General features: G+C 41.4%; 1 protein-coding gene across 3 annotated transcripts in view; it reads left to right on the top strand.

The window, feature by feature from the left end:
* The window catches only part of LOC132097485 (2-oxoglutarate dehydrogenase complex component E1), a 28,410-nt gene extending 22,447 nt beyond the window's left edge, over positions 1–5,963 (top strand). For all 3 annotated transcript variants that reach the window (XM_059503220.1, XM_059503219.1, XM_059503221.1), the window contains 14 exons: positions 90–218; positions 311–490; positions 584–736; positions 830–932; positions 2,631–2,759; positions 2,848–2,998; positions 3,201–3,328; positions 3,408–3,586; positions 3,675–3,746; positions 3,848–3,973; positions 4,078–4,150; positions 4,969–5,132; positions 5,208–5,362; positions 5,451–5,963. In XM_059503220.1, coding sequence (XP_059359203.1) covers positions 90–218; positions 311–490; positions 584–736; positions 830–932; positions 2,631–2,759; positions 2,848–2,998; positions 3,201–3,328; positions 3,408–3,586; positions 3,675–3,746; positions 3,848–3,973; positions 4,078–4,150; positions 4,969–5,132; positions 5,208–5,362; positions 5,451–5,571 — 1,863 coding nt within the window. In that variant the 3' untranslated portion in view covers positions 5,572–5,963. The remainder of the gene's footprint in view (positions 1–89; positions 219–310; positions 491–583; positions 737–829; positions 933–2,630; positions 2,760–2,847; positions 2,999–3,200; positions 3,329–3,407; positions 3,587–3,674; positions 3,747–3,847; positions 3,974–4,077; positions 4,151–4,968; positions 5,133–5,207; positions 5,363–5,450) is intronic.
* Positions 5,964–12,366: the final 6,403 nt, after the last annotated feature.

Here is a 12,366-nt window from a genome sequence, read left to right as displayed (position 1 = left end):
CTTGCCTAAAAGGACTTTGACTGAACTCATATTATACCCCTCGTAGAACCAGCAGCTTTTAAATGTTCTTGTGTGTGTTTTGGTTTCAGGTGATGTCCATTCTGCTCCATGGTGACGCTGCATTTGCAGGTCAGGGCATCGTCTATGAAACCTGCCATCTGAGTGATCTGCCCTCCTACACCACACACGGCACTGTGCATGTGGTGGTCAACAACCAGGTGCTTGTGCACAAACAAACCCATGTGTACCAGTACATGGTAACACACCCAATCAGATGTCCTCTTAATACCCCTCTGCATCTCTTTCTCAGATCGGGTTCACCACAGATCCTCGTATGGCACGCTCCTCTCCATATCCTACTGATGTTGCCCGTGTGGTCAATGCCCCCATATTCCACGTCAATGCAGATGATCCTGAAGCTGTAGTGTACGTGTGCAACGTGGCCGCAGAGTGGAGAGCCACCTTCCACAAAGATGTGGTGGTGGACCTGGTGAGTGAAAGCGTTTTGTGTCTTTTATAAACACTTTATTCTTACTTATTGTTATAGTTGACATCAGTGAGACATATGATATCTTTCCTTTAGGTTTGTTACCGCCGTAATGGCCACAATGAGATGGATGAGCCGATGTTCACCCAGCCGCTGATGTACAAACAGATCAAGAAGCAGAAAGGAGTTCTGCAGAAATATGCTGAGAAGCTCATCGCCGAAGGTGCTGTCTCACGACAGGAGTATGAGGTCAGACAATCCTGCCCAGAGCCAATCAGTTTCCTCTTATCTTAAGCTAGTATTTCTGAAAGGTTTTCATCTGTTTCCTGACTCTGTCCACAGGAAGAGATTTCTAAGTATGACAAAATCTGTGAAGAAGCTCATGCTCGCTCTAAGGATGAGAAGATCCTCCACATCAAGCACTGGCTGGACTCGCCCTGGCCAGGTGTGTGTGAACATGGGTTTTAGTGTTGTCAAAAGACCCGGTACTTTGGTACCAAGTCGGTACTAAAAATGTTTTAAATGTGACGGTACCAGGTTCCTTTAAGTACCGGTAGTACCGAGGTCCCGTTCAAACCCGGTTCAGCGCTATGATTTCCGCGAAGCAGAAAACGAGGATGGAATCTCAAAATCCAGTCATGAAAATGAAACTTACATTTTAATATGGACAGTCATGGAATTTGTCAAGGTTAGCATAAATTAATCAAATCAAATCTCCATATGGACCAGTATCTGTAAATGTTAAGCCGCAAAAGTTGTTTGAAATATGAATCCGTGTTCTGCGCGTCTCTGTGTGAATTAATGAATGGCAGAGACGTGCGGGTTTGTTTACTACATAGACCGAAGCGCATGACGCTTGCATTAATTTCAGCATCTGAGCTTCAGAGTTCTCTCTCCATCAAGCGATCTGAACTTTTCAGTTCACCTCAATGGACGCACAGCGCACCTGTATTTGATGCTCTGTAAACTCTTTGTGAAGGCGCACGACTCACCGTCGCTTTACTGATAGCGCTGTTTCTCACACATGCAAAGAGAGAGAGAGCGCGAGTCTTACCACGAAGAATCAACACGCTATATGTGAACTATTCTTTGTTGTCTTCTACTGTCAAAATAATGGAGTTCATTTAGAATTATTCATATTCATTTTCGAACAAGCAGAAGACATACAGGTTTGCTAATGCGCAAATGGCAATTTCATTGGCTGGCGCTGATCTAGTACCATCCCTGTTTTGATTTCAGCAAATCATTTTGACCGAACGCAGACAACGTGATTAATATTCATGAACCCAGCAGCTCATCAATTCATAGTGCATTGTATATACATTAGTATGATAGTAGAATTAGTAGTAGTATTATCTTTTAATAATAATTAATATGATCATTACTATTTTTTTTTACAGAAACCCTCAATGACCAAAAATATCTTAAGCATCACCACCAGTCTTAAGTTCAGTTAAAATGACAAATATGCATTCATTAGGCCTAAAAGTTTACATAAAGGCATTGTGCTAGAAATATTACTATTGTTTAGTAAAATGTATGTGATACTGCTACTGTTGAAAAAAATTATAAAACTTTATTTTTTAAAGAAATAAAATTACAATATTTCTTCCATATTTCTTCTATATTTCTTCTGTTTTAATTTTAATAGCAAATCCCCTTTATTTACCAAAAATAAAATGTGTTTAAATTTCATAAATTAAAAGACAAATTAAATTTGGGTGAAACTTGTTTACTGTTTTTCATAATTATATAACTTGTAGAAAAACTTTAAACACAATTGTAAATAAGTATAAAGAATGGCATTGGTTTTATTTTTTATTTTTTTTAATTAGCATATTTTTTTGTTGTGCTTTGGTACTGAAATTGGTACCGAGAACCGTGGATTTTCACTGGTATCGGTACCGAATACTGAAATTTTGGTACCGTGACAACACTAATGGGTTTTATTGAAATACATTCTTGAGTTATGATCAGATTTGTTGAAATATTATCAGACTAGAAGTGGGTGGTTCAGAATGAGTTGGAATAAGTGCCAGACTTAATGTTGTGAAGTCAAACTTTTGACTAAGCAAGACAGCATTTTGCTGCTGCATCATGTGTTTCTAGATCTTACAGCACATTCATTGTGTTTGGTGTGCAGGTTTTTTCACTCTTGATGGTCAGCCTAAGAGTATGAGCTACCCATCCACCGGTCTGTCAGAAGAGGATCTGTCCCACATCGGACAAGTGGCGTCATCAGTACCCGTGGAGGACTTCACAATTCATGGAGGTGCACTAGACCTAACAAAATAGTACATAAATATGCACACACTTCATGCATTCAGTTACTATAATACTTGTCTTCCTTTCATGTGCAGGCCTGAGTCGTATTCTGAAGGGCCGTGGTGAAATGATCAAGAACAGGACCGTGGACTGGGCTCTGGGAGAGTACATGGCCTTTGGCTCGCTGCTCAAGGAGGGCATCCATGTGCGTCTCAGCGGCCAAGATGTGGAAAGAGGAACCTTCAGGTACAAACAACACTTAAGAACATTTGAACCACATAACAAAATAATCATCATGTAGTTACAAATCTAAATCTAGTTGGGTAGCAACGTCTGCACATTTGTTTCATAGACTGTTTGTGTTAGAGCCACTATTTCAGTCGTAGCATTATTTTAAATCTCAGCCCGGTGTAAGAGGTCACTGACCTGTTGCTTTTTTTATTTGCAGTCACCGTCACCATGTTCTCCATGATCAGAACGTAGACAAGAGGACCTGCATTCCCATGAACCACATATCCCCCAACCAAGCCCCGTACACCGTCTGCAACAGCTCTCTGTCGGAGTACGGAGTACTAGGTATTCAGAAGCTTACAGCACTGGTTAAAATGATCTCTGAAAGGTACTGGGCTCTCATGGAGACTCATGTTTTCTTTAGGTTTTGAGCTGGGCTTTGCTATGGCCAGTCCCAATGCTCTGGTTCTGTGGGAGGCCCAGTTTGGAGACTTCCATAACACGGCTCAGTGTATAATAGACCAGTTCATCTGCCCTGGCCAAGCTAAATGGGTCCGCCAGAACGGCATTGTCTTACTGCTGCCACATGGCATGGAGGGCATGGTAAGGCCATGCATACCTCTTTTCTCTCTCTGCACTCACTCTTGTGTGCTGGCTGTAAATGAGTTGATTTGATTTTGTTCCTTCACAGGGTCCCGAGCACTCTTCTGCCCGTCCCGAGCGCTTCCTGCAGATGTGCAATGATGACCCTGACTTTAACCCTGTAAGACTGTCTTCTAATATCTCTAAATGTTAATACTGCCTTGATATTAACAAAGATGTCATAGTCTGAATATATCAATACAACTGTTATTTTGGCTGCAGAAAGTCACTGATGACTTTGAGGTGCGTCAGCTGTATGACTGCAACTGGATCGTCGTAAACTGTTCAAACCCCGCCAACTATTTCCATGTAATAAGGAGGCAGATCCTACTTCCCTTTAGAAAACCTGTGAGTTCAGCTGTCTGAGAGCATCTGAATGTTTGTTGATTAGTTTAATGCATTACTGGTACAATTCACATTATTTATTAATTCATACATTTTCTTGTTTTTAGCTTATTGTCTTCACCCCCAAATCTCTGCTGCGTCACCCGGAGGCCAAGTCTAACTTTGACCAGATGCTACCAGGTCAGAAACAGTTTGTTTCTTTTTGTTTTTAAGGGAATTTATTAACCCTCTGTACCACTTTAAAACACTATATTGCTGGGATAGCACTGTGGCATCAGCATGGCTATTAAAAAATAAATCAAGACTTAAACCATCAAGTCAACATTACATGAGGGTTTTAAAGCTGCAGGCTTTGGGAGAATGTGAAACAAAGTTTAAATAAGAAATGCAAGAGCTTTGGATATCAACTCTATGATCAAAGTGTGATTGTATGAGCTAAATGGGAAATCTCATAGACGGGTTGATTTTTAAATTCAAATAAAAAATGGCAAATCTGAAGAAACGCTTTTATTAGTGTGTTTTTTGATGATGATATCTTATAGAGCAGGGTTACTAATGGCCAACAGAAAGGTGGTATAAATGATATTATAATATTAAATTATAGTAAATAACACAGTGCATCATTTCTGTGATTTTAAATAACTTTTATTTAAAATATTTACTGTGTAAATAATTTGAAAATAAATGAATACAAATATATTATTATTATTAGAGTTTAAGTTAGAAAAATGACCTGTAAAATTAGATTTATACTTTTTGATTTTGTAATTGTATTATATTTCATAATAAGTTAAAACCGATAAATAAAAGGAAGTAAATAGTGTAGCCAACGGTACACTGAAAGGTCTGAGAGTTTGTGTGCACTGGGAAGTATATTTAATCAAATTAATACCAGTTAACTCTAATTCAGCATACAGTACACAATAAATAAGACTTATCAGCAAAACAATTTGCATAAAACAACATGCAAATAAACAGTACTGTGTGTATCTGTCCAGGCACTCATTTCCAGCGCGTGATCCCAGATGATGGACAAGTAACTCAAAACCCTTCAGAGGTCAAGCGCATCATCTTCTGTACAGGAAAGGTCTATTACGAGCTCACACGTGAACGCAAAACACGCAACATGGAGGACTCGGTGGCCATCACTCGCATTGAGCAGGTAACGCCGTCTTCAGTAGAACAACAGGAATGCTTTCTTGTTATGATGATCTGATTCTCCCTCTCGCTCCTTCAGCTCTCTCCTTTCCCGTTTGACCTGGTGAAGGCTGAGACTGAGAAATATCCCAATGCTGACCTGGTCTGGTGTCAAGAGGAGCACAAGAACCAGGGATACTACGACTACGTCAAGCCCCGCATGCGCACCACCATCGACCGTGCCAAGCCTGTCTGGTAAACTCTCGTCTCCTCTTGTAGAGCCATGACACACTCCAGGTGCTCTGGGTTTTGACCAATCCTCACTCTGTCCTTCTGGGTGCAGGTATGCCGGCCGTGATCCTGCCTCCGCTCCGGCCACAGGAAACAAGAACACCCATCTTCTGGAGCTGAAGCGTTTCCTCGACACTGCCTTCAACCTGGACGCCTTCAAAGACCACGCCTAAACCTGTCACAAACACACCATTCACCTGGCAACCAAATACACTACGCCAAACTGTTTTATCCCATAAAGAATTGTGATACAGTTTATCCAATGTGTTCAGGTTTGCAAAACACACTCTCCGTCCTGGGCTCACACTCTCTCCTGCATTAATTCACTATTTTTTTAGTTAATAATGTTCATTTCAAGCCTTCGTCACCATTGTTGTCCAGTTCAACAACACCAAATGGTGATAAACCGCAGGTTATTCAGATTCTCTTGGTTAAGTATAACAGCACAAATGTTGATTTGAATAGACCCTAATGTATTTTCAACCAAAGCACCGCTCCAGTCCCATTACAGTCTTCACGTCTGTTGCCTCCAAACTCGATTATCAGAGATTTTTCCTTTCAAAAGTAGGGTTGTTGGTATCACAATTCCCAACGGCTACATGGCTTTAATTTGTATGTTTGTGTTTTCTTTTGTTTTTCTGTATTGATAATTGTGGGATAAGTTCAGAATAAGGGAGAATTTTGGCACATACATCTGCAGAGTCTGGATAATAGGCTGGATTGTAAAGTAGGTGGTAAAAATGAAGAAAAGAAAAAACAGTTGGTTCTCTGAAGTGGGTGTTGCAGTTGAATGATTGTATTTATGTAAAAAAGGCTTGGCGTTAAACATCTGGACTGTGGAAATTTTTGTGGCACCTTTAAATATATGTGCCTCGGTTCTGGTTCCAAATCATTGTCTGTTCACTCAGCTAATAATTGCCGACTGATAAGATGTGCCATACCACCCATCCCAGCAGCACGGATATTTAATATGGCAAGCAAGACAGAATTACACCTGTTTGTGGTCGCTCTTTTAAATTGAAACCTATGACATCCTTTTGGCTTTTTCAAAGAGAGAGAGAGAGCAAATGATTTTATTTATTTTGGTTTTTGGAGGAATAAGATTCTGTCCTCGTAACGGTTTAGCTTCATACAATAAACTCATTATCCTCTCAGATGTTGGAAGTTGTTCATTTATTAGTTTAAGAAACTGCATTGTGTCTGTGATTATGCAAAATGGCATTAAACTTTTGAGGACACAACCTGTGCTAGTAGTCTACATCTTGCAAACAAAGTGGTTTTAATTTTCTTTATATTAAAGAAATCTAACTTGATTAAAATGCACAGGTTTAATAAAAATGTAAAGATTTATTGCATTGCATCATTTTAATTATTTGTATGTTCTATTTTATGGAGAAAAACAGTTCTTGAAAATTCTGCAATCACAAATATATGCAAATGAAAAAATGCCTGCAAAACAATCAAGTTAGTGATAATTACAGCAGAACATTTCGTGGGAACTATAACAACTTCTATGAGGAGCCTTTAAATATTGTGTCGGACAGTTCGGGCTTAAAAAAAAACACTTTGAGAACTGCACTAGATCTTTTTTCACTGAATTCATAATGCATGAAATGCAGACCAAACAATTAAATATGTTTTGCATTTCGGTCCTACAATAAATTACTAACGTGTACTCTAACGTGATGTTCGGTTCTTGAACGAATCGTTCTTTTTATGGCGTTATTTTGTGCCTCAATCCTGAGCGAGTAATTGTAAGTTTTGAGCACAGAGAAATATATTTTGCAAGCACATTACATTATATTTTGAACAGAAATTAACAATCGCAAAAAAAAAAAATCGTTTGAGAAAAAAACCCGATTCCGTGCTCAATAAATGTATTTGCTTGTTTGCTATTATCCATATGAACGTGCAGTAATAACCCCTCTCACGCAGTTTACTCACTCAGGTGCTCTCTCACAAACTCTCTCTCTCTCTCTCTCTCTCTCTCTCTCTCTCTCTCTCTCTCTCTCTCTCTCTCTCTCTCTCTCTCTCTCTCTCTCTCTCTCTCAACATCTTAATTCTGTGCGCGCTCGACTCTTAACCATGCTCGTTGAAAACGACACTTTGACTTATTTTTTCGAGCACATCGTTAATTTTTTTTTTCGTTCAAACAAAAATTCATAAGAAATACAAGCAGGGTTCGAAATGAGGGGGGTCTGGGGGGGTCCCGGACCCTCCATAAGAAATCATTTTTGGATTTTGGGGGGTCCCCAACAAATATATTTTAACATTAAAAATTATTGTGAAAATTATATGTTTTAGTGAGGTTTTGTATTTATAACAGTAATTAATTTATTTCCTAGCGCGAGGCAGCAATCAGGGCAGCTATTAGCTAATTGTGAGTTCAGCATCACAGACTGTTGTTGTGGTGCTCCCGCAGACACGTACTAGATGAACTCGGCAAAACGAAACATCACAAATCCTGTAAAGCTTCGACTGTGTTTATATCTCCTCCATAATTGCTTATAGTAAAATATTAGGAGTTCGAGTTCCTATATCAAAAGTTGCATTAACTAGAGATACCCAGTGTAATGATTAGAGGAGTAACAGTTACGTTTGTCAACGTTTCTTGCTAGCTGTAACTTATGTGTATGAAGCCAATTGATCTGCCAGCTAACAGCAGAACGAGCAGCTAGACTAGTTTCAAAGCTAGCTTAACAATCTAAGTCCAGTCAGTGATTACGAAAGATAACCAGGACTTAATTAAAGTCTGTGAGTTGATTAAAGTGAATGTGATTTGAGCATGAATGTACATGAGAGCTCGGTAAAGAAGCTAATATTATTTTTCTTAATTTGGAATCCTGCACATGGAAAGAAAAAGAGGAAAAAGAAAGATCACAGACTTTTTAAGGGTAAATTGTGCTTATGTGATAACATGGCTGTTGTTGTGGGAAATTGTAGATATCAGGGATGTAAAAACAGCGCGCTTTTCGTCGCCTCCCGCCTTCTCTTCTCTAAGGTATCTGCAACTGCATCAAATTCTCATCAAATTCTGCTTAAAAAAACTCCCTGTCAATACGAAACGAAAAACGAAACATGATGTAGCCTATTTTGCCGTCAATACTGCCGACGTTGTCTTTGCTGTATCAGTAGGTTATATGTTTATGTTAAACATCCAAATGTAAACTGGTCTGTCTGTCGGCGCACAGAGCCACGCAGTCGCAGACAGCACGATAAATGCGTGAATACCGAATTCCCTTGTATTTCTTATGAATTTTTGTTTGAACGAAAAAAAAAATTAACGATGTGCTCGAAAAAATAAGTCAAAGTGTCGTTTTCAACGAGTTTCCCCGTAAACGCAGTCAGAGAAAGAAAACAGATGTGTGTCATTACCAGTATTAGATACATGCATTCGTCTTAAAGGGACAGCAACCCAATATACCTGCAGCTGTTTGTGTCACCAAAGTTAATCAAAAAACAAAAGAGAAAGAGAAAAAACATTTTGTAGCTAAAGGTAAACTGTATTAATTTTATGAACCATATTTAATGTATACAGTGAAGGCAGTGTTATTTTACATTTGATTATTCAATGTCTGTAACTTAATACAGTTAATTTACCTGAGAAACCAAAAGCACTGCTTTATTTCACATGTATTTTTGTTCTATTGCATTTATATATGCTTGTACTTTGTTTATTATTTTCTATGCAGAGGCACTAGGCCTACCCTACAAAATTACCCCAATCATCCTAGAACTTTACAAAAAGAGCTATTCAAATCATCAGGTGAAATTGTTTTCAGGAAGAAGAGGAAGGAGTAGTAAAGCAAGAAGAAGTGATAGTTTTTCAGAATTTCATTTTACTCTATGTGCCTATAGGGGTGGGATGGCAGGGGTTGGTGGCAATGTATGTATCTAGATATTTGCAGCGGAGCAAGGGAAAACATCCCAAGACCATTATCCCACCTTCAACACTGGTCCATATAATTTTGCCTACAGTATATCGTGTAGCAAGGTAGTCTTCCGAACCTTTAATAATTAAATTTTAGGGGACCCCCCCAAGAGTCCTAAGTCATTTCGAACCCTGCTTACAACAGCTGTTACAAGTGTGCCACAAGTTCAACCAATCGGAAAATTAAAGGTCAATTGTGATTGGCTGTTGGTTTCCAATCAAATCGCTAGTAGAACCAAAGCCTGTCTGGTCCGTGTACATTTTGATAATTTCATTTCCCTTTCATAGATCACTTCGATGCTGCGGTGACGTCACCTGCTATGGGAACCCCCCTCGGTGTGACGAATGTCTGAAGCCCTAGACCATCCCGCCAATCCTATTGGCCAAATAGCGCTTGGCACCGCCCTACGCATGCGTACGCATCGTATACCTGGGTGCCGCGCGCCATTTCGCTCAGATTTCATGCCCTAGGATTCATCTCGCGTTCTCCAGCGGTTTCTACGAGCAGTGTTAACTCCTCTTCGTGGACGCGATGAGTCAACGAAAGGTAAGAGCCGTATAATGGGTTTATCACGAGGAGGCACTCATGAGAGGTTCGTTAGCTGCCTCTCTACATGTTCTCTCCGTGATAGCACGAGGTGTTGGTTAGGGGCGATATGTGCGGCTTGACTATGAATACAGTGATGCACTGAAGTTTTTCCACTTGCTCGCTCTCCCCCACTCGAGCGTGTTAATCAGCAGATTTGCTTTTTCAAACTATGTTTGTCCAACCGCGGCTTCGAACTCAGAGTAGGCTCTGTCCGGCACATGCGGTTCTCACCCTCCGAGCGGACAGGAGAAACGCGCCTCCCCTTCCTCAGTGAGCTATTTATGTGGTTACCCGCGTGGTGGAAAAATCCAACCCTCTCACTGCAGTCCCCACGCTCTAACATGACTGTCTCGCAGCAAAGGCACCTCGAGCATCATTGGATTGAGCTATCATTTGAGCGCCCCCTCAGACACTCTGCACAATCCAGCCTTCAGAGTTTGAGGGACGGCACAAGAGGCTGACAAAGACGGCCAGTTTATACGGCTCACACAGCTGCCGCGTTCTCGCTAGCGGCGTGGCCCGATGTTTATCTTGTTGGATTAAATCCTGCCGTGGATACGCTTCAGGATTATACACAACGAAACGCGGCGACTTTGACGCATGCGCTTCCTTCCTGTTCGCCAGGGACTGTGCCCTCCACTATAGAGTGCTGTTCGACTGCTAATGCACATCCAACCCTCTCACTGCAGTCCCCACGCTCTAACATTGACTGTCTCGCAGCAAACAGCGCTTCGAGCAGCATTGGATCGAGCTGTAACGCCAAACGTTCCCTAAGACACTCTGCGCAATCCAGCTTTCAGAATTCGAGGGGCGATTCAAGGGTCCTGCACAGACGACCCGTTTATGACGGCTCGCTTTTTCGCTAGCGGCAGAGCCCAATGTTCAATCTGAAGGCCTAATTCCTGCCGTGGACACGTTTCAGGATTATACACAACGAGACGCAATGGCTCTTACGCATACACTTCCCCTGTGCACGAACGCCACGAGCTTTTCGTACCCGGACATTTTAACATGTATGACAGCGTTGCAGGAAGCGAAAATTTTGAGACCGCTAGTATTGTTTCGGACCGCGTGGGAACACTTGCCCGACATTCCTCAATGGGTGTTACGCACAATTTGTCACGGATACACCATTCAGTTTCGAAGAGGCCCGCCTCCTTTCCACGGTGGTGAAACCGATGGAAATAGCGGTGCTGCAACAGGAGATGTCAGCTCTGCTGAGCAAAGGGGCTATAGAAGAAGTACACCCCTCTCAGATGGAGTCAGGGTTTTACAGCCGTTATTTTTTGGTACCAAAAAAAAAAAAAAAAAAGACGGCAGATTGCGACCCATTCTGGATTTACGCCGTCTGAATCTTGCACTCAGGCCGAGCAAATTCAAGATGTTGACGGTAAAGTCTATTTTGTCTCAGATTCAACCAAGCGACTGGTTTGTCACGATCGATCTGAAGGATGCATACTTTCATATTTAGATCATCAAGAGACACAGGAAGTTCCTCAGATTCGCTTTAGAGGGCAAAGCGTATCAGTACCGCGTTCTTCCCTTTGGCTTAGCTCTGGCTCCCCGTACTTTCTCAAAATGCATGGACGCAGCTCTGGCCCCGTTGCGACTCCAGGGCATTCGTGTTTTGAACTACTTAGACGATTGGCTGGTGTTAGCACAATCGCAGACTCAAGCACATTCTCATCGGGATCTTGTGCTGAATCATTTAAACAGCCTGGGCTTACGCACGAATTTCCAGAAATGTGTTTTAATTCCCTCTCAACGGATAACCTTTCTGGGAATAGACTTGGACTCTCGCGTGATGACAGCAAAGCTTTCTCTCCCGCGCGCACAGTCGATTGCGTCATGTGTGCGGCACTTCAAAGCGGGTCGCACAATGACTGTGAGATTGTGCCTCAGACTTTTAGGTCTAATGGCAGCGGCATTCACCATAATTCGTCTGGGATTACTTCACATGCGCCCTTTTCAGTGGTGGACGAAAAGACGAAATATTTCACCCCGTTGTCTTCCGCATCGGATGATTTCGGTGACATGGAGGTGTGTGATGTCGTTAAAACTATGGATGTCAACCGAATTTCTCCTAACCGGGGTTTGGCTGGGGATTTGTGTTTTCCGAGAGACTGTCACGACGGATGCGTCTTTGACCGGTTGGGGAGCTGTTTGTCAAGGGCGCCCAGCCCACAAGTTTATTCTTGTACACAGATATGGCATATTCATGGCAGTACACATGAAATTCATGTATATATTTGTCATTTAAACTATTGTAAACAGAAATCCTGTCGCCCCCTCTAGTGGACATTAAGTGTTAAGGCCGTCATTGCTCGGGTATCAAAAGTCACTGAGGATTTTTTTGGAAAGTCTGACCAGTTATACAGCAACGAGTCATACGAGTCTGAAGATCTGAGCTGAATTTGGTGAAACATTAAAGTTCTAGTCGGTGTCAAT

This window comes from Carassius carassius, chromosome 21 (genome assembly GCF_963082965.1).
Source record: "Carassius carassius chromosome 21, fCarCar2.1, whole genome shotgun sequence".
NCBI classification, from domain to species: Eukaryota; Metazoa; Chordata; class Actinopteri; order Cypriniformes; family Cyprinidae; genus Carassius; species Carassius carassius.
Note: the sequence above shows the minus strand (reverse complement) of the source record. Positions and strands in the feature narration are given on the sequence as shown.